Raw genomic sequence first — 22,355 nt, forward strand, 5'->3', positions numbered from 1 at the left:
TTATTTAATTCGCCTTTGAAGCCCTTAGCAGATTTGGATCCAGTGGTTGTAACATTCTGGTACCGAGCTCCAGAGTTACTCCTCGGAGCGCGACATTATACCAAAGCGATTGATATTTGGGCTATAGGGTGTATATTTGCAGAACTACTAACGTCAGAACCAATATTTTACTGTCGACAAGAGGACATCAAAACTAGTAATCCTTATCACCATGGCCAGCTGGACAGAATATTCAATGTAATGGGATTCCCTGCAGATAAAGATTGGGAAGATATAAAAAAGATGCCCGAACATTCAACATTAATGAAAGATTTCAGAAGAAATACGTATACCGATTGCAGCCTTATCAAGTATATGGAAAAGCATAAAGTTAAACCTGATAGTAAAGCATTCCACTTGCTTCAGAAGTTGCTCACTATGGACCCAATAAAGCGAATTACCTCAGAGCAGGCCATGCAGGACACCTACTTCCTAGAAGACCCACTTCCCACGTCAGATGTTTTCGCCGGTTGTCAGATCCCGTATCCCAAACGAGAATTTTTAACAGAAGAAGAGCCTGATGAGAAAGGAGACAAAAAGAACCAGCAGCAGCAGGGCAATAACCACACTAATGGAATTGGCCATCCAGGGAACCAGGACAGCGGCCACGCATAGGGGCCCCCTTTGAAGAAAGTGAGAGTTGTCCCTCCTACCACTACTTCAGGTGGACTCGTCATGACCTCCGACTATCAGCGTTCCAATCCATATGCTGCTTATCCCAACCCTGGACCAAGCACATCACAGCCCCAGAGCAGCATGGGATACTCAGCTACTCCCAGCAGCCTCCACAGTACTCACATAGGTACTGAGCTGTGCTGGAGTCTGTCAGTGCACTGTTGCTCATGCTGCAGGACTGGCTGCGGCACTCTGCGGGAGCCTGGTGTGGGCCATTCGAATGTACTGTACAACCACATCTTCACAATGTCCAGTAGCCGAGTTCCACCAGTTGTCACAGACTGGGGTAGTAGCTTCCAGGTTGTACCTAAGTTTGGAGTTAGACTTGAAATGAAAGGGCTAGCACAGTTAGAAGCCTGTTGGTTCAGCAAGCTGAAATGATTGTTGCAGAGTGTTTTCTTTTCCTCATTGGTGTTGCTGATTTGTGAGCATGCTTTCTGATTACAAAAGCATGAGTGGCGACCTCCGCGAGGCACGGCGTCAGTCCGCACTCTTCTGTCCTGATTTGAAGCTGCCTAGTGTAGTGCTATGACAATTTTGTTCAGTTAACTTTCTTTTTAAAAGGCTGTTCGCATATTTTCAGGGCGCCCTTAATTCAGCAAAGGAGAGGGAGTAGGAGAGCCTTAGAACTTTTGAGGGGAAATAAAAAGCTATAACATACAACATACTGTATCCAACTATTTTACATGAACGACACAAGTATTCTGAATAAAAAAAAATTGAACATTGTTAAAAACAAGGTGTTATGTAATAAATTTATTTTTCATAAATCAAAAAAAAAAAGAAAGAAAGAAAAAGAAAAAGAAAAAAGAAAGTGGCTCCCACAGGCCCGTAGAGATTGGAACTATTGGAAGGGGTGGCCTTGTTGGAGGAAGTGTGCCACTGGGAGTGGGCTTTGAGGTTCCAAATGCTCAAGTCAGGCCCAATATTTCTCTCAATCCTGATGCCTGCCAATCCAGATGTAGAATTTTCAGTTCCTTCTCCTGAATCACGTCTGCTTGCCTGCCCCCAGGCTTCCCACCTGTTGGGTCTCGTCCGCCTCCCTCTAAGCATTGTATTGCGCTCCTTGCAGCGGATCAGCCAGAACACAGCGTCCTCAGACCGCCCACTGTCAACGCCCACTAGTCGCCCGGACCAACCACCAATGTCGTCACCGCCCACTCGATTGGACCCGCCTTCTGGACACAGTTCCACTGAGGACTGGACCGTGCGCCATTGATTGAGACATGCGACATTGAGAGAGACACTCAGCAGAGACAATGGGACATGAGGGAGAGGGTTGGATTCTCCCGCGTATAATTAATAAATAATGTTCTTTCTTGCAGCTCATCTCTATTTTAGGAAGTTTAGCTCTTCAGTACGAACCCAGTCCAAGGTGTTTTCTGCCCACGCAGACAAGGCGCCTGTAGCGTGACGCAGAAAAACACAAGTGGCACCCACGTGGCTGTCTGTCATTCCAGCTCAAGGAATCTTCTAGCATCTTGTGGAAAACACAAATGACCAAGCCAGCTCAGTCAAACAGGTTCTCCAGCACAGGAATGAGGATTAAAAGGAGAAAGGACAATTAGACAACATTGCAGCATGACCCCAGCCAGTTCTGAGGCTGAGGTGGGTTTATTTTTTCCCAATTTGCTCTATACCATTTAAATTACATGTAAGTATTAAGGTCAGTTCTAGGTTGAGGAACAAGCAAGGCAATAAACAGAGTTCCACATCACTGTTTCTAAGGGCTTATCAGGATGACCAAGATATCTGAGCCTACTTCCCTGTCCTAGCCCAAAGTCAGATTCTTGCCTGAAGCCTACTTCTTTGTTCTAGTCTAAAATTAGATTCCTGCCTGAGCACCACACTTCCTGGTCATGGTCTAATGTCAGATTCCTGCCTGAAGCCCATTTCCTTGTCCTTGGCCAATGTCAGATTCCTGCCAAGTAGCCCCCCAAACTCTCCACATTTCCCCCCCTTTTTTATTTCATAAACAAGACTGTGCCTGTCCTAGGGCTTCTGACAAGAATGTCGTGGAATATGCATTATCAACAGCAATGCTAATCTGTCTTAGGTTGGTAAGGTTCTGTGCAGAACTTACCCGCCATTGGCTGCCAGCCTGTTAATAACTCTGTCTGGGGGTTCAGGATGCCAGAGCAATTATTTACATAATCAAGAGACATACGTCAAGATGATAGTCGACTTTTATCTCTCTATAAATTTCACACTCTCCCCCCCCCCGCATCCCCTCCCCCATTCCCTACTGGAGTCAGTTTCTGACTGTACTGATTTGTTGTTTTTGAGATAAGGTCTCATGTAGCCCAGAACGGTCCTCCTGCTTCCATGTTGTGGGAAATGTTAAGAAACGGCACCACCCTGCGCTACTGCCTACCACGCCCCCTTGACGCTCTTGGCCCCATGTCCCCACCCCCACCCCTCACGCCATCATGGTTAGCCCCAGATGCAGATTCTGCTCACACTCCCAGCCATTCACCCGCTGTGGTCAGCGGTCCCAAATCCCAGTAACCTGGTAAAATCAAAACTCTAGAGGCTTGTAATTTATAAGTCAGATTTATATCAGTAAAATCTCACCCACACAATGAACTCAGAGCCAATTGATATTTCTATAAATTGCCCACCTAGATAAGACAAATTGTCCTGTAATTATGCATCCCTTATAAGATATTCATAGCTACCTGTGGCTATTTAAAGCCATGCAGAATCTGGATCGTCTTTCTCTTCTTCCATTTTCCTTCCTTCTTTCTCCCTGTCTGTCTCTGAAACTCTTAGCTCCACCTCCCCTTTCCCTGTCCAATCACAGGCTTCTTGCATTTAAATCAATTGGGGGAAAATCCTGCTACACTTCCACCTTGGAGGTGCTAGGTTTATATATATGTGCTACCATATCCAGCTAGTAAAAAAAAATTATTTTAAAAAAATTTTGTTTTATTTCTTGTTTTTTTGAGACAGAGTTTCTCTGTGTAGCCCTGGCTATCCTGGAACTCACTCTGTAGACCAGGCTGGCCTCGAACTCAGAAATCCGCCTGCCTCTGCCTCCCGAGTGCTGGGATTAAAGACGTGTGCCACCACACCTGGTGTAAAAAATGATTTTAATACAACACTTCCACCTTTAGAAAGGTTATCCAAATGAAAAAATGAACAAAGAATCTTCAAAACTAAACCATTGACAGTGGCAGGAAGATTATGAGTTCAAGGCCAGCCTCAGCTTCAGAGACACTGAGTTAAACAAAAGTGTTCATAACTTTAATAAAAAAGTCTCTAAACAGCACCTGCTGTGGTACCATAGGCCTTTAAATCCCAGCACTGAGTCAGAGGAAGCTGGATTTCTGTATGAGTTTAAGGCTAGTCTTGGTCTACAAAGTGGTTCCAGGCAGTTAGGGTACATACTGAGAGAAGAGAGACCGTGTCTTTTTTTTTTTTTTTTTTTTGAGACACGATTTCTCTGTTTAGCTCAGACTAACTCTCTCTGTAGACCAGGCTGAACTCCAACTCAGAAATCTACCTGCCTCTGTTCTACCACTGCCAGGACAAGAGACCATGTCTAAAAAAACAAACAAACAAAAATTCCCATCAAAGAAAAGCCAAGGACCAGGTAAGACTGAGTACAGAAATTCTACCAAGGAATTCAGAAGAAGGGAGGGAAAGACCTTACAGGAGAGAGGAGGAACACGGAATTCATGTGATAGGAAAGCAGAAGGGAGATTGTGCAGTGGTGCAGGATAGCAGGTGGGGTTGGGAGACAGGTCATATCTGAGAGAACAATGGCGGGTCCGGGGATAGATGCATGTGAAAATGGCAGGATAACACCAGTCATGCTGTGATAACTTAAAAACTGGGGCAATCATGTTGAGACTTTAATCCCTGTGAGAAAGTGACTGTCTTTCAGTGTATGTACTGGCTCCTGGACTTTTACATCTTTCCACCCCTCTTCTCCTCCTCCCTGAGTACGAAATACAAAATCCACAGGAAGTATTGCATGTTGGTCAGCTCTGACTCAAGCCATTTTAGACATAACAGTTCATATTGACTTTTAACTTGATGGGTCCTACATAAAGGTTTGCTAATCCTAACAAACCTCAGAGACTAATAGGGGATGTGGTCAGTATGACCCTGCTCTGAGTCAAGTCATTTCTCTGTGTCAATGACTGACAGGCATGTTACAGCAGAAATATGAAATAGCTGGTAGGCATGAACAAAGTGACTACAGCTATGCTGGGAGGGGCAGACCTCAACACAGAGAACAAGTTAGCATGCAACAGTGCCTAGCCCTAAGTTATACATCTACAACACAAATGGCTCTCTTAGAAATGAACATTTTCAATCAGTACTGGTTTGGTTTTTCAAAGACATTTAGAGGTTAATATTAAGAAGTGTGAAGGGTCATAGAAAGTGAGTTTCTGTATGTTTTTCCCAGTTTGAAGATCCCAGATGCCCTGATGTTGCCTCAACACTGAACTATATTTGGTGAGTTGGCATACAGAGGGTTGGTCCTGGATTAGGGACCATAATATTTAAGGGCTTTCCTTATGAAGTCCAGGGGTCAGATGTGATAGGTGCGTCTCCTCTAACTTTGGAACTAGAAGCAGAGTGAGACCATTTTACACTGCTTCAGTAGGTCAGACAATATCCATTGTGCAAAAGACCAGACATTTGTTATTTTACCACTTCTCATGACATATCAGTTAAAATCACAAAATTTAATGGATTCTGATAAGGGCTTCTATTTTTAAGTATTTATTCAAAGAACAAATTTAAAAATACGTGGGAAACAGACCTTAGTGCCAGGCTTCATAGAACAATTAAAATGAGTAATCAGAGGGCTGGAGAGATGGCTAAGTGGCTAAGAGAACCGACTGCTCTTCCAGAGGTCCTGAGTTCAATTCCCAGCAACCACATGGTGGCTCACAACCATCTGTAATGGGATCCAATGCCCTCTTCTGGAGTGTCTGAAGACAGTGTGCTCACATACATAAAATAAATAAATCTTTTAAAAAAAACAAAACAAAAAACTAGTGATCATGACCATTAACATTTTGATTATTCTATTACTAATAAGTTAAATTACTGTGATTGAAAATAAAGATATTTTATATTGAAAGGCATTTAGTTTCCCTTAAGTATCTCAGAGAAACCTTGAGACTTTAGAAGATGGTGTTACTTCGTTAAAAAAATGGAAGTATGGGCTGGAGAGATGGCTCAGTGGTTAAGAACACTGACTGCTCTTCTGAAGGTCTTAAGTTCAAATCCCAGCAACCACATGGTGGCTCACAACCATCTGTAATGGGATCTGATGCCCTCTTCTGGTGTGTCTGAGGACAGCTATATTGTACTTAGATATAATAATAAAATCTTAAAAAAATAAGCAAGTGCATTTAAGTAATGAAAATCTGGCTGTCTTAAAATGGAAAATATACATGAAACACTATCGCACACGTTTAGTGCATATAAATTGAGCAAAGATTTTATTTGAAGGATGAGAAAATTAATGCAATGAAATCTTGCACATTTCAATCACAAAGAACAAATTTTGAAAGTTTTGAAAAATATCAAGCTATGAGCAATATAATCTTTTATTATTTATTTATTTATTTATTTATTTGGTTTTTTTGAGACAGGGTTTCTCTGTGTAGTCCTGGCTGTCCTGAACTCACTTTGTAGACCAGGCTGGCCTCGAACTCAGAAATCCACCTGCCTCTGCCTCCCGAGTGCTGGGATTAAAGGTGTGTGCCACCACACCCGGCGAGCAATATAATCTTAACATATATACATATTGCCCACAAATACATATGGGATATGAAGTTAGCCCCATAATTTTTTTTTTTTTTTTGAGACAGGGTTTCTCTGTATAGCCCTGGCTGTCCTGGAACTCACTTTGAAGACCAGGCTGGCCTTGAACTCAGAAATCTACCTGCCTCTGCCTCCCAAGTGCTGGGATTAAAGGCATGTGCCACCACCGCCCAGCTAGTCCCATAATTTTTTTTGTTTTGTTTTTTGTTGTTTTTTGTTTCGTTTTTCGAGACAGGGTTTCTCTGTATAGCCCTGGCTGTCCTGGAACTCACTCTGTAGACCAAGCTGGCCTCGAACTCAGAAATTCACCTGCCTCTGCCTCCCAAGTGCTGGGATTAAAGGTGTGTGCCACCACACCCGGCCATAATTTCTTATTGAAGGAATATCAAAACCAGTATCAGAAGGCATTGCCTTCTCTGTGCACATTCAGTTAATTGATCATATAGTACCTACTCACTTTAGGAATTGTATTTAAAGCACGAGAGTTTAGATATTACTAAAAGAAACTATAGATCTACAAGGTTGAATTCGTTTTGAACCTGGGGGAAGCACAGCTGGTAGAATACTTGCTTAGCATGCATCAAGCCCAGAGTTTCATTCCATGCCACATGGAACAGAATGTAGTGGCATATCAGTGATCTTAGTATTTGGGGAGGGTGGGTGGAGGCAAGATGGCCAGGAATTCCAGGTCATCTTTGGCTATATGGCAAGTTCAAAGCCTGTCTAGGGTATATGGAGTATGCCTCTTAAACTAAGTCAAACAAAGAACAAAGCCCTTGGATTTCTCAAAGTGTTTTCCCTCTACAAGTAAAAATTTTAAATTTGGGACAAGGATTTTTTTTTTTTTTTTAGCTTGCGATATATTTTCTAAAAATAGCACAATTATAGGAACATTTAAATATTAATAGCTTACATTTTAAGTAACGTGTTGCAATCCTACCACCTGGCATGTCTTGGCACCATTCCCCAGACTGCCTACACCTTTAAACCCAAAGTAATTTAACCATTTTCTTCCTCTAACATGACGTCCAGACCGAAGTTCTAATAAATTTAAATGATACGAGATGCTATTGTATGCTAGTAAAATAAAATTCTGGCGTCCCAAGAGGTTGTTAAGTTTCCGGATTCGCAAACCCAATTGGACTACCTATTTCTAAGTCTCTAGCTCAGGTCGGATTCCCCGTAGCGTTGTCACCGAAGTTAAAAAAAAAAAAAAAAAGTAATTTCTTCTAACAGGGACAGCTCTTTGTGTGGCAGGGCGCAGCTGCTGTGACAGAACGAGCAGGCATGCCCTTGGCAAAGCCAGATCTTGTCGGAGTGTGAGCTGTCCCAATTTCAATCCACCGTCAACGCTTCATTGAGGGTCAAAATGGGTTGGCTTGAGGCTGGCGGTTCCAAGAGCCTCGGGCGAGGTGCCCGGTTTTCCGCTCTAGGCGTTTAGCCACCCCTAAGAAAACGCCAGGAGGGGAGGCCCCCGGGTGGGGTGCCGACAGGTGCGTCCTCTGGAACTGCACAAAGGGCCGGCGGCACCGCCACTGAGCCCCTAGCAACTGCACGCAAGCAGCGCTCGCGCGCTTCCCGCCGCCCCACGGCGCTCAGGGCGGGAGGCTCGCCGGGAGGGCGGGGCGGCGCGCGCAGGTCAGCGGCGTAAGCGAGACACCCTCGGGCCTGCTCGCGGACGCGGCCTGGGAAGCGCGAAGGCAGTTCTAGGTTCGGCACCGCTAGCGTTGTAGGGATTTGTAGTCCGCGAGCCCGCGGGGCACCTCCCCTCCGGGTAGACCGACCCGGGCGTCCCCGCCCTCCGCACGAGGACTTCCTGCGGCGGCTGAAACTACAACTCCCGTCGTCCGCTGCGCCGAGGGCTGAAAGCGAAAACAAATTCTAGGCTGCGAGGTTGCTGCCCTCCGCCGGGCGCCCCTTCCCGCTCCCCGCCCCTCAGGCGCCCTCCGGTGAGGTGGGGGAAACGAGCGGCCGCGACTTTCTCTCCCGGTTTCCTCGGTTCTCGGCGTGGGGCGCGTGCGGGAGACGCAGGCCTCGCTTAATCTCAGCCGGGCGCGCCGCCGGGGCTTTTCTCGTCTCACACCGGTCGGGACCCGGAAACTTGTGGGGGCGGCGACCCCCGGGCTGCCCGCGGGCGCGTGTCCCTCCGCGGAGGCGGCCGCGTGCGGATGGCCGTGCACTAGGCTGGGCTCCCCTATGCTCCGGGAGAGCGCCGGCCACCTCCTCGGGCCGCCGCCGCCGCCTCTTCCTGCCGCCGCTCGCCGTGTCCGCGTCGGAGCCGGAGCCCGAGCCGCAGCCTGCCCCAGGCCCGGGCGTCGAGCAGCCGGCGGCGCGGCCATGTGGGGCTAGTTCGCCCCGCGCACGCTGCAGCGGACCGGCAACATGGAGGCAGCCGTCGGCGCGCTCGACGGCGTGGACCAGGGCGGCGTGGGGCCGCTGGAGGATGCGACGCCCATGGACGCCTATCTGCGCAGACTGGGCTTGTATCGGAAATTGGTCGCCAAGGACGGGTCGTGCTTGTTCCGGGCTGTGGCCGAGCAGGTAAAGGACCCGGGCTCGAGCGGGGCGGGCGCGGGGTTGGGGGCGACACGCCGCCCGCTGCTGCCTGGCCGCCCACAGCGGGGCCGCGCGGGGCTCGCTGTCGTCACAGCGGCCCATTGTAACGCCGGCACGGGACCGAGGGAGGACATCCCGGGCGGCCTGCCCGCCGCCTGCCCGCCGGGGACCCAGCGACATGCTGTTTCTGAGTTGTGTTCCGCATTCACCTGCGCTCAGTTTTTAGCAGCCCAGTGTTCCCACTAGTTAACCGCATGTTTACTGGAGGAGGTGCGGCACTCAATGTGACTGCTTCACAATTTTTATTTTTCCCTGTTGCTGGACTTTGGAATGCGGGGTTGTCGGTCTTACCGGTGTCACTCGAAACAGACGGCCAACTTTGCTGTTTAAGGAAAGCAGTCTTCCTGTATAGGGTCTTCCCAGTGACTTAATCTTGAGTAGGTCCCACACTATATTATTTTGGAATCAGGCAAGGGTGTACTAAAGAATTTACTCTTCTAAAAGCCTTTAAGCAATAGGATGGATTTTCAGTCTAGGCACATGTCAGTTTTTGTTTTTTTTTTGTTTTCCTTACTGGTCAAAAATTATTCCCAGTACAGGTCGAACATTTTACCAAAGAGAAGTGAGTTAGAACTCAGGAGTGGGACGAGTTCCAGGGAAGAATACTCAAGATTTTTCTTTTTTGAGCCCTTTTCCCCATGTTATGTAATCAGATGTAGGGGCGGGGTCACCAAAACCCATCCTATATTTGAAGACTAGCTGCTAAAGTAGTTGGATTAAAAAAGTTTCACATTACTGCTCCAGTTTGTATTTCATACCATTTACAGTTTGCTTTCCTTTAGCTTAATCTGGAGTTTTTATGGTTTTGTCCCCTCCCTCCCTCCCCCTTTTGTGCGCTAACTAGCTTTTAAGATTTCTGTTTTTAGAATCACCAGGCTATGTATTTTTCAGAGTATGTAAATATAGAACACTTTGCATTTATGACAGGTATGTCCATTGAAACATTCTCGGATACTTTCCAAACCAGCCTACCATTTGACATCTCTTATTTTCAGAAATTTAGGAAGCTCCAGTGTGGGTGCAGTGTTTCCAGCCCACTCTTTACTGTTACATAGGTAAACAGTCTGCTCCATTTGTGAGTTTTCCAGATGGAGAAGATTCTGTCTCCTTGTCTCAGCCTTCTTGGCCCCCAACACCTCTAGAAGCTGAAGAGGGGAAGTAAAGTCATGCCATGGTGTTGGTTTATATTATACTGCATTAGCATTAGCAAGTTTGTGGAGGATACAGGTTAGTGTTTGGAGTTGAATTATCCAGGCCTATTTAAATTGAGACAGAAAGGTGTGTTTTTGCCCATGAGACGTGACACAAATCCTTGGGGAATAGAAGAGCAGCTTGGGGGACTTAGTGTCTGCACAGTGGGCAGTGGGCAGGAGCTAGTTGCACTAAGAACTCATTGATAGGGGTGAACCCCGTTTCCGCCTTGGGATCTGGGTTAGTCTTTTTTTTTTTTTTTTAAAGATTTATTTATTTATTATATGTAAGTACACTGTAGCTGTCTTCAGACACTCCAGAAGAGGGAGTCAGATCTTGTTACAGATGGTTATGAGCCACCATGTGGTTGCTGGGATTTGAACTCCAGACCTTTGGAAGAGCAGTCGGGTGCTCTTACCCACTGAGCCATCTCACCAGCCCCTGGGTTAGTCTTAAAGGACCTAACCTTTACAAATTTGGGGATGCTTTATTTTGATTATATTGAGCCTAGGTCTGAGGAAGCATACTATTCCAGTAGATACGGACTGAGGAGGAAGTGATGGTGAGGAAGAGTGTGAATATTCCAGTAGATACGGACTGAGGAGGAAGTGATGGTGAGGAAGAGTGTGCTAACTTCCACTGCCTTTTAAAAATCTGTAGGAGCCGGGCGTGGTGGCGCACGCCTTTGATCCCAGCAGAGGCAGAGGCAGGCGGATTTCTGAGTTCGAGGCCAGCCTGTTCTACAAAGTGAGTTCCAGGACAGCCAGGGCTATTCAGAGAAATCCTGTCTCGAAAAACAAAATAAAACAAAACAAAAAATCTGTAGGAAGGATTTGTTTTAGTGGAATTTCTTTTCTGGTAAATATTTCAATAAATATTTTTAAAGAGTCAGGAAGCTAAATAGGCCTAAGAGAAGAGGACGAGACCTCACTTGAGATTAGCCTTTTCCCCTTCAGATTACCTGATTTAGATATGCTTTTTCCTTTTTTTTTTTACACTTGTGGATTTGGGCCTGCAGGAAGTCTGACCTGAATCAGCTCCTAGCCTTGTAGCTAAAAATAGGGCACTCTTAGAGGACTTGCTAAAACAGTGTCTCAGCCTTTCCCTGTGTTTATCACTACCTTGTCTTAAAGCTTCTACCTTTAGCCTATTTTCATGAAGCAACATAGCAGACCATTTGAATTTTGAGTGTTCAGGGATTGAGAAGTAACTATTTGAAGAGTTGTCATTTCAGTGTTGCTTTTCTTGCATTGTTTGACTTAGTAAATTATAAGTGTTCTACACTTCATGTACATTGATGAGAGCTTTGCATCTGGATTGCAGGTTCAGGTTGATGCCATGTTTTAAAATCTTTGTTAAAAGGAGAAAAAAAAGATATTCGTGATGTAGTTACTGATGAGAAATAAGCTTTACTAATTTCTGTCTGCCACCTGTTAGGTGAATGGCTTTAACATGCATGGGAGGCGCTTTGCTGATGGTAGGCAGGCCCTATCAGGTGTCACTGTGGCTCACTCAGATTAATAATGCTTGATCCATAACAGTGTCTAATGTAGCTACTGGGAAAGATATATTGCCAAGTGTAATTTGTCGAAATGGCAAACAGTTGGTGTTTTTAAAAATGTGTGGATGGTTCTTGTGATGCAGGAAGCTTAGACTGTGTTTTAGTAATGTCCTAAAACAGTAAGAAAAAGAGGATCTAGCTGCACATTTTACACCTCTCCTGGATAACAACCAAGAAGTATAGATGCAATTTCCCTTGATAACCAGAATGTTCTAACAAGCCAAAAACCAAAGATGGGCTCTTGAAGGTTAACTTTTTAATTTACCAGCCGAAAAACAGTTATCCAGGAGAGGTGTAGAATGTGCAGTTGGAGCCTCTTTTTTTCTTAAGTTTTGAGCTTTTTTCTTAAGTTCTCCTCACTTGAACACTAGAGAGATTCAGTTGGAGTTGTAACTCTTAAAGCTACATTCTCTACATTCTCTTGTAAATCTATAAGAGGCTTTGATAGTTTGAAGTGATGTTTTATTTCAAGTGTATATGGGTGATGGTGTGGAGATACAGATTTTAACGATGAACTTCAGAGTACTGGTAATACCTTCATTTTAAGATACTTATTTATAGAAAGTAATTTACTTTAATCTCTTTAAACATGGTGAAAGTATTGGAGATGAACATTTGATATGAAATTTAGTTTGCTTAATATCAGCTCAAAGTTTGATAAAATTCCAATTTTTTCTGTCTGTTTTTGTTGAACTGATTATTTAGGGAGATGACAGATGAGAGGTCTGAACATCCTTATTTTGGTTGGTACTTTATGATTTTGTTTGCATTATTCATTTATTTTTGTGTGTATGTCTTTGAATATACTAGTGCATATATGTGGCAGACAGTTTGTGGGCTCAAACACAGCAAGGGCCTTTACCAGCTGTGCCATCCTGCCAGCCTCGGGTTTAGCTATAAGAACAAATGCTCTTCCCAGTTCTGCATGGCTGCTCATTTGGGGATTTTGAATTTTGTAAGCTTGATAAAAAGGGATACATAAAAATTATTCTGAAACCACAGTGGGCTTACATTTTCAAATAAGTCTGTTTTTGATGAAGATAACTTTTTTCCTTGTGCTATTGGAGGTTGAACTCGGGCTTTGTATATGCTGGAATCCTCCATCGAGTTATATTCTTTTTTTTTTTTTTTTTTTTAATTTTTTTTTTTTCGAGTTTTATTTTTTTTTTTTTTTTTTTTTTTTAATTCTCTCCCAGTCATGGTTTCTCTATGTAGCCCTGGCTGTCCTGTACTAACTCTCTGTAGACTAGGCTGCCACCTGATCTACCCAGATCCACCTGCCTCTGCCACCTGAGTGTTGGGATTAAAGGTGAGCCACCACCATATCCAGCCCCAAAGGATTTTCCGTTCTTTTGGGACAGGCTCTCATTCAGTTGCTTGGACTGGAGTAGACCGGATGACCTTCGAATATGAAAATATACTACTTTAGACTTTCTAGTAGCTGGATTATAAGTCTGGGCCACCAGGTCTGGATCTCATTGTCTTTTACAACAGTCAAGCACAGGAGGAGCCCCAGCATCCCTAGCAGGGATTCTTTTCTCCTTTGTGAGGAGCAGAGTGATGTAGAAGGCTGCCTCATGGGAGCACCACCGTGTCCTCAGAGGAGTGATTTTAATGATCTTAGGAGAAATGGTGACACGTTCCTTATAGAATGATATTCTAGGGCTGGGAGGCAGAGGTAGGTTGGAGTTCAAGGCCACCCTGGTTTATAGAGCAATTATCAGGACAGTAAGGACTACACAGAGGAACCCTATCTTGAATAACTTAAGAAAAGAAAAAGATATTAGGCTAATAGAGCTGTTTTTTTTTTTTTATATATCTGAGTCACTGTTACTGCTGTGAGAAGACGTAATGATCAGGCAACTCTTACAAAAGCATTAGTGATTTAATTGGGGGATTGCTTGCAGTTTCAGTTTATTTAGTGCATTATCATGGTGAGCATGGTGTGTAGGGAGGCACTGGAGGAGTAGCTGAGAATACATCATAGTCTGGGACTGCGGGGAGCCATGCAGTGCAGACCTCACATCTCCTAATCCTAATCCTTTCAAATAGCTTTACTGGTCACCAAGCATTCAAATAAATGAGCCTATGGGAGCCATTCTTGTTCAGCCCACTGGTGTGTCATGTCATAGTGCTCAGAGGAAGGGTTAGAATGAGTAAAGATAAAAAGTTACAGAAGGGAATGGACAGGCTTAACTGTTGGCTGTCACACTTCAATTCGCTTTTGAGGAAGTGCTTAATAACGTGCTGCTTTTTTGTTTTAGGTATTGCACTCTCAGTCTCGACATGTGGAAGTTAGGATGGCCTGTATCCGCTACCTTCGAGAGAACAGAGAGAAATTTGAAGCGGTAATTGTTAACCTCAGATAAGATTGTGCCTTATTTGGATTTACATTGTGACCATTGGAAATATTCTAGTTGATATTTCACAGGCTAGACATTTTAAAGTAATTTTTTTCTTGAGAATTTCATAAATGTATATATATTATAATTTGACTGTATCTATTTCCTTTTTTTTTTTTTTCTTTTAAAAAATAACTCATTGAGTAATTTCTCAGCTAGAGTGTGTTCTTGTGAGCCCTTCCCCTATCCATACTGGAATTTTGACTATTCCAGTTGTGTGAGTAACCACTGTCTATGAGTGCAGAAGTCTGCGCTGTGTCTAGAAGACAGCATTTCACAGTGCCCCTCTTCATCCTTCAGATTCTGTTCCCTCATCTTTGGAGGTGGGGAGGTTGATAGATGTAGACGTCTCTGTTAGGGTAGATCACTCATTCTCATCACTTTTACAAGTTATGTCTCTGTTGGTCTCTGGCTTCTCTGACCCAGGTGACTGTAACACAGAGACCCAGGTATAAACATAAGCGTTTATAAGGCAGTTAGATACATGTCTGTTTAGCAAATGAACAGCTGTTGGTTCCCCTAGTGCCTGTGACATCCCTAGCCGTTGTTCAGAAGGAATGAATTCCCTTCCTGGAGCAGGTTTCATCTAATCAGAAAGCAGTTGGTTATTCCCCAAACAGTCAGGCATCTATTGGACCAGTGGGTATTCTTGTCTGGCAAGTCAGTATTGTAGCATTCGTGGGTTCAGGGCTGGGGAAGACTGGTATTTTTCTCCCAGCAGCCTTCATGAATAATACCTTCTGACATTATAAAAGCTAGCCAGAAGGGGGAAAGGTTCTCGGTCAGTTCTAGCTTGCTTTCTTTCTCTGTGGGCCCCAATCCAGATTCGTGGTGTATTCAAAAGTTGGGTCTTGCCGTTCTGGTGGGCTGTGAAGAACGGTGGCAGTAGCTTGTATTCATTTTGGTATCTTTGAGGCCTTCCTGACAAATAACTCATAGGGAGGCACTTAAAATGTATGTGTTAGAGTTTAAGAGAGTTTTAAAATTTGATAGTATACAATTTGTAGAAGAATTCTTGATCTGAAAATATGCTGTAGGTGTTGAAAAGATCTTGAAGAAGGTGGATGATTTTACGGTTTAAATGGATCACTTTTGCTAAGTTAACTACTATTGCAAATTAAATAAAATTGAGCTTAGTGGTTAGATGGAAATACTTTTTAGCACTTGCTTTAGTTAATTTTCTACTGCTTTGACAAAGCACCATAACCTAGGTAATTTATTAAAGAATGTAAACATTTGGGATTTGTAATGTTTCTCTGCGCCACGCACACCGGCGCCGTGTCTGCGTGAGCAGAAAACACCTTGGGGTGGGTTGGTACTGCAGAGCTAAACTTCCTGAAAATAGAGATGAGCTACAAGAAAGAATACTATTTATTAATTACATGCGGGAGAACCCAACCCTCTCCCGCATGTCCCATTGTCTCTGCTGAGTGTGTCTCTCAGTCCCAATGGCGCAATGTCTCAATGGCGCAATGGCACGCGGTCCGGTCCTCAGCGGAGCTGTGTCCAGAAGGCGGGTCCAATTGAGCAGGCGTGACGACATTGGTGGTTGGTCCGGGCGACGAGTGGGCGATGACAGTGGGCCGTGATGAGGACGCTGTATTCCAGATCCGGGATTCCAGGGAGCAACTCTTAGCGTGTCTGCAAGGGGCGCAATACAATGCTTAGAGGCTGGCGGGCGAGACCCAACAGGGACTCACAGTTGTGTAGGGTAGTAGAACTCATTGGCCATCATGGATGGGAGCATGCAGACAGGCAGGCATGGTACTGGAGCAGTAATGAGAGCTTATGTCTGACCCACAGGTAGGGACGGAGCTAATTGTTACGGGCTTTTAAAACCTCGAAGCCCATTCCCAGTGACATACCTCCTCCAACAAGGACACATACCCTAACCCTTCTCAAACAGTTCTACTGATTGGAGATTAAACATTCAAATGTATGAGTGTGGGGAGGGCCGTCGTTCAAACCACCACAGCACCTTTTCAGATTTGTCAGCTGCTATCATGGAAGAAAATGGTTGGGTATAGACTAAGTAAAGTTATTCTGTGATAGAGACAATAAAACAAACTGTAAAATAAAAGTCTTGATTGAAATGATCTGATCTCCTGTAACTCGTCTGGGTTTAGCATAGCTGCTCAGATGGTTGACTCTGCCTCGTTTGCCTGATGAACCTGAAAGGGTTGTTGTGGGACTCCTCAGTTCAGAATGACATCAGCAGTGGCCTGCGATTTTCTTTTCTCTCTTGTTTGAAATTCCTGTTTTATTTCCTTCCCAGGCTTGCTGTGAATTAGCCCGTACTTGCTATCTTCTCATTTAGCCTTCTACGAGGTTACTCCGATTCATTGGCTATGTTGCTCAGATCTTCCTCACAGTGGTCTTCTCATGCTACTTTGGCACTCTGTATAGTGGCTGCTCCACTGTGCCCATCTGAGTTCTGCCTAGCTCTTACCTTGAGTCGTCATCTTCCTGGAAACCTTTCCCAGCAACATTTCCTTTCAATTCTTTTGCATATTTATTACTGTTACCTAAGTATTTATACAGATACTCATTATGAATACCTTTTTAGTATTACTGATAAAGTTTAGATGTGTATAAGAGCTCAGTGACTCAAAGTGAACTTTAACAGTAAACCTGATGTTGTTTGGCATATTTCTTAGATAGTATTCCTATTAGAATTAAAAAAGAATACATGTGTGTATAACACATATAACAGATCACCTGGAGCCGGAGTTACAGGTGGTTGTGTACTGCCTGCTCTGAGTGCTGGGGACTGAGACAAGGTCTTCTACAAAAGCAGGAAGTGATATGTATCTGCTAAACACTTTTCCAGGCCCCTAATATATATATTTTGTCTTACAGTTTATAGAAGGGTCATTTGAAGAATATTTAAAACGTTTGGAAAACCCACAGGTATGTGCAATCTTATTTCTGCTGTGAGTATCCAAATATGTGTAAAATTCTTTGACAGAAAATCAGTAGTGTGTTATGTGACACTTGAAGTGACTGTATCCTTTGTGTAGTGTTTAATTGAAAGATAATTGGTTGGTGACATACCTTGAGGCAGAGACAGGTGCCTCTCTGAGTTTGAAGCCAGCCTGGTCTACAAAGCTAGTTTCAGGACAGCTAGGGCTACCCAGAGAAATCCTGGCTTAAAATAAAACAAAACAAAATAATAAAAAAGAAAGTTGATTGGAGCTCTTTCTAGAAGTTGTCTTGTTTTGAGGAGAGAGCCTTGTCTTCTGTGTTTGTCATGGCATATGAATGTAGTATATAAGATCTGTAATTCCATGCGTAGATGATTTTTGGAATGATCTGTTAGGCTATATGTGCAGCTTGGATAGGATGAAGCTTGATTTCTTTAGGGAAATGAGAGCAGAGAGTTCTTCTTTGGGGTGCCATTTCCTGTGATCAGCTTGTGAAGGGAGCAAAGACTTGGAAAAAAAAAGGTGACAGGTTTGTCAGCTCCTACCATTCATTATCAGTCATACTGAGAGAGAACCAGCCTTCCTCCCTTCCTCCTTGCTTGAAAGGTTCTCACTCAGCCAGGTTTAAGTCCAGCACTTAGGCAGAGACAGGTGGATCTCTGAGTTGGAGGCCAGCCTGGACTACAGAGCGACTTCCAGGACAGCCAGGGCTACACCGAGAAACTGTTTTGAACCTTTCCCCTCTCCCCACAAAAAACTTATTACTGAAATTCCGTATCATAGAATATAGGCTAAGGATATATATATATATATATATATATATATACAGCTTAGTAGCAGTGTTTTCTTAGCATGTTGTATTTCTGTCACCATAAGCCTGAAATGTCATGGGGTATGAATTAGTTAAGATTCTCTAGAGATAGAACTGAGGAAATGAGTGCATATTATCAAAGGCATTTTTTGGGTGCCATTCATGATTTGAACCCAGTAGTCCAGCAGTGGCTGTCTGAATGCTGGAGAGCCTGAGAACCTGAGCTGTGGCCATGTCCATAGTACTGGATCCCTCAGCAGTCCCAGTTTGGTGCTAAAGGCTTGGGTGTTGGAGGGTGGTGCTGTAATCTTCCTTTCACATCAGAAGATACTGGTTCTAATATCAGTGAAAGGCAGCAGCAGGGCACATGGATGGATACACGAGCAGTCTTCTGGGAAATGTGGGCATGCAACAGCACTGGTTTGGTTTATCTTAGCTCATTCCAGATTCAGTCTAGTTGACTCCTAAGCATAACCACACCATAGAAGCTTTTAGGAATTCCTATCCTCCCCTGTGTGTTAGAAGTAACACAGGCAGGGGCTGGAGATGGCTCAACAGTTAGGAGCACTTCTTGCTTTTGCAGAGGACCTCGGTTTGGTTCCTAACACATGATGGTTCCAGTTCAGGGAATCTGACTTCTTCTGATTTCTGTGGGTACCAGGTACATGTGTGGTACATTTGCATACATGTAAGCAAATACTTCCACACATAAAATACAGATAAAGTCTAAAAAAGTAATATTGGCAAAGGAAAAGGCTATGAAGAGTGAGGTAAGGGTAAAGGGAATAACCCAAGCGAGGAAGAGTGCTTCCACGATTGGTGTGTCTGATGGATCTGGAGCATCAGGGCCAGTGCTAGACACTGGAGGGATGTAGTCAGGATTTCTCTGTAATAGGCAGGGAGTCAGCTGTAAATTAGGAAAGTACATGTGTTAGAAATACAGATGGGGGCTGGAGAGATGGCTCAGAGGTTAAGAGCACTGACTGCTCTTCCAGAGGTCCTGAGTTCAATTCCCAGCAACCACATGGTGGCTCACAACCATCTTTAACGGGGTCCAATGCCCTTTTCTGGTGTGTCTGAAGACAGCCACAGTATACTCATAAATAAGAATAAATCTAAAGAAGAAATACAGGTGGGAGAAGGGTTAATTCAGGTGCCTTTACAGCTCAGTAGACAAGGCTCTCAGAGTGAGTGCATATTTGAAGTCTGAATAGGTCTAAATAAGCAGTGCTTTGGATGAAGGGCATTCTAAGCAGTAAAAACTGAGTAAGACGGAGTGAGAGAACAGTCCTGTGTGGAGCATGATGCATGTGTTGGTAAGTGGTAGTAGAAAAAGATGGTGGCACACACCTTTAATCTTTAATCTGGAGGCAGAGGCAGGTGGATTTCTGAGTTCAAGGGCCAGCCTGGTTATTAAGAGTTCCAAAACAGTCAAGGCCACACAGAGAACCTAGTCTAGAAAAACCAAAATAAATAAGTTGGAGGGCAGGCTGGGCCCATGAGTTAGTAATTCTCACAATGTCACCTATTGACTGTATCAGCTGGTGTGTGTGCTGAAAATGTAGATTCCTTTCTGGCTCCCATCCTAAATTGTAAGTCACTAAGGCCTTGAAGTCTGGGTGTCTACTATTTATTGGAAAGACATTTAAGGGTTTTGAGGTAAGAAGTGAGAATTATGGGTACCCTGTTCAACATTATTATAACACTTCTCTATTCATCTATTTTTTCTTTCTACCTGGATTTATCTCTTTGATCTTAGAATTCTGTATGTTGTATTCAGTGATGACTTAGAGGCAAAAGTAATGCTCAGTATTTTTGTTGCCTGGATTGGTAGATTAAAAACATATTATATAAAAATGTTATTAGTTTGCAGTCCTGAGGATTGGCCCCCAGACTTTCGTGTATATTAGACAGGGATTTATCAGTGAGCTGTATACCTTGGCCTTGGTCTTTTGACATGGAGCTTAACTAATGTAGCTCATGTGGCCCTTGAACTCACTGTTTGTAGCACAGGCTGACCTTGAACTCATTGCCACTCCCCCTCCCCTTGCTTTCAGAGTGCTAGGATTATAGATTTGCTATCAGCATGCCTGGATGAAAATAACTTGAGGTAGATGAGACCAGAGACATCCATTTCTAATTTTTAAAAATAGCTAAATCATTTTTATTTAGTGCATAACAATTACCCATATTTTGGGGGTATGTTTGTAGATGTTTGCAAGGTGTAATAGTCAGATTTGGAATGTTGGCGTGAATCTGTCACTTGAATCATCATTTCTTGTTTGGGAACGTTTACAGTAGTCTCCATTAGTATTTTTTAAAATTATTTCATTCATTCATTCATCTATCTATCTATCTATCTATCTATCTATCTATCTATCTATCTATCTATCTATTTATTTATTTATTTATTGTAAGTGCACTGTTGCTGTCTTCAGACACTCCAGAAGAGGGCATCAGATTTTGTTACGGATGGTTGTGGGCCACCATGTGGTGAGCCATCTCACCCCCCGCCCCCTCCCCCCCAATTAGTATTTTGAAATGCACAGTTAAATGTCCCCAGCCCCAGTGGTGCTCTCACTGTGCGTTAGGCGCTGGAGACTGCTACTCCTTACCCTTTCTCCTTATGCTCTCCTTTCCTGCTTCTTAGGCTCTGTGACCACCACTCTACACTGTTTCTATTGTGGTCAACCTTTTAATTCCCACATGGTCAGGAGAACTTTTACAGTGTTTGTCATGAGGAGTCATTTTTTTCGTTTTCTTTTTTTCTTTAAAGCTGTGCAGTAGCACATGTCTTTAATGCCAGCACTCAGGAGGCATAGGCTGTCAGATCTCTTGAATTCTAAGGTCAGCCTGGTCTACAGAGTGAGTTCCATGACAGCCAGGGCTACGCAGAGAAACTCTGTTAGTCAAATTGACGTCCTCTTTTCCAGCCATATGGATTTAACATTTATCCACAGCTTAGTTCACAAATCGCCAGCACGAGTTATGGAGTGTTCAGTCATTGGTCTTGCTTTTATGATAGTTTGTGGTCTTACATGTTTGGCTTGTTTACATAATGGGAATACTTTTAAGAGTCATTCACATTGTTTTTATTGCTATTTTGTAGGGAGTTAGCCTTTAGGATAGATGGACACACCTTATCTGATAATTCATACTTGGCTGTTTCCCACTTGTAGGCTCTTAGAATTGGACTTTCTTTTCTCTTGGAGAATGGAATTGTTGGGTCATAGGCTAAATATATATTTAGCTTAATGAGAAACTTTCCAGCTTTTCCAGAGTGGCTGTACAGTTTTGTTTACTTATGAGCCGTGTAGCTCTACGGTTTTGAGTGTTCATTGTGATTTTAATTTGCATGGTGATGAACATTTTTAAAGTACTTACTTGCTATCCATGTATCTCTGCTGATAAGATGCTTGTTCATAAATTATGGTTTTGTTGTTGTTTTTGTTTTGTTTTATTTTGATTGTTGTTGATCTCGGGTTTTAAAAGTTCTTTCTTTACATGTAAGCCCTGTATTGGCAGTACGATTTTGGAAGACTTTCTTCCAATTTTTGTTTTGACTTTTCATTTTCTTTTTTTCCCCTGCTCCCCTCTTTTTTTTTTTTTTTTTTTTCCCTTTTTTGGTTTTTCAAGACAGGTCTTGGAACTCACTCTGTAGACCAGGCTGGCCTTGAACTCACAGAAGTCCGCCTGCCTCTGCCTCCCGAGTGCTGGGATTAAAGGTGTGCGCCACCACCTCTTGGCTCATTTTCTTTTAGGAAATAAAAAGTTAACATTTGATGGATGGTTTTTAATTAGTAGGATAATGTTTTGTGATGGCCATTTTGCTTATGCAGACTATAATACAATTTATTTGGAAGGTTACTTGTAAGGAGACACATTCTCATTAGATAAGGCTGGCAGACTTTTTTTTTAATGATTTTGTTTTATGTTCATGTTTTAATTTCATGGATGTATATGCACTGTGCATATTTGTGTCTGGACATTAGAACAGGACCCTGAATTCCCTGTAATCCTCTGTGTTGTGTGCATGCTGAAGACTGAAGACTGGTCTGCTGCAAGAGCCAGTGCTCTTAATGCCTGAGCCATCTCTCCAGTTTGAAGTTGACATTTTTAAATTTACTATGGCCCTTGTTCCATAAGTGAGGAGAGCTAAGCAGTCTCCTACCAGTGAATTTTCTCTGGCAGAGGGTATCACATGGAATTATTTATGAGAAGCTCTGATTATTAGGATAAGGCCTATTTCAAAAGATTTGTTTCAGTATGTGTCATCTATTTTGCTTTGAAACCAAAGATGATTTGAAAGCACTAGTGAAACGTAGGTTTGTTTCAGAAGTCACAGC

The 22,355-nt window shown here is 43.5% G+C and overlaps 1 protein-coding gene and 1 pseudogene across 1 annotated transcript in view; both read left to right on the forward strand.

Annotated features, from left to right (window-relative positions):
• The first annotated feature begins 6 nt into the window (after positions 1-6).
• On the forward strand, positions 7-848 carry LOC110337642 (annotated as a pseudogene).
• A 7,881-nt stretch (positions 849-8,729) lies between these two features.
• Otud4 (OTU deubiquitinase 4) overlaps positions 8,730-22,355 on the forward strand; it is a 46,273-nt gene continuing 32,647 nt past the window's right edge. The window contains exons 1-3 of the mRNA XM_021220816.2: positions 8,730-9,045; positions 14,137-14,220; positions 17,134-17,184. Coding sequence (XP_021076475.1) covers positions 8,887-9,045; positions 14,137-14,220; positions 17,134-17,184 — 294 coding nt within the window. The 5' untranslated portion in view covers positions 8,730-8,886. The remainder of the gene's footprint in view (positions 9,046-14,136; positions 14,221-17,133; positions 17,185-22,355) is intronic.

This window comes from Mus pahari, chromosome 20, assembly GCF_900095145.1.
Source record: "Mus pahari chromosome 20, PAHARI_EIJ_v1.1, whole genome shotgun sequence".
In the NCBI taxonomy this organism is placed as follows: Eukaryota; Metazoa; Chordata; class Mammalia; order Rodentia; family Muridae; genus Mus; species Mus pahari.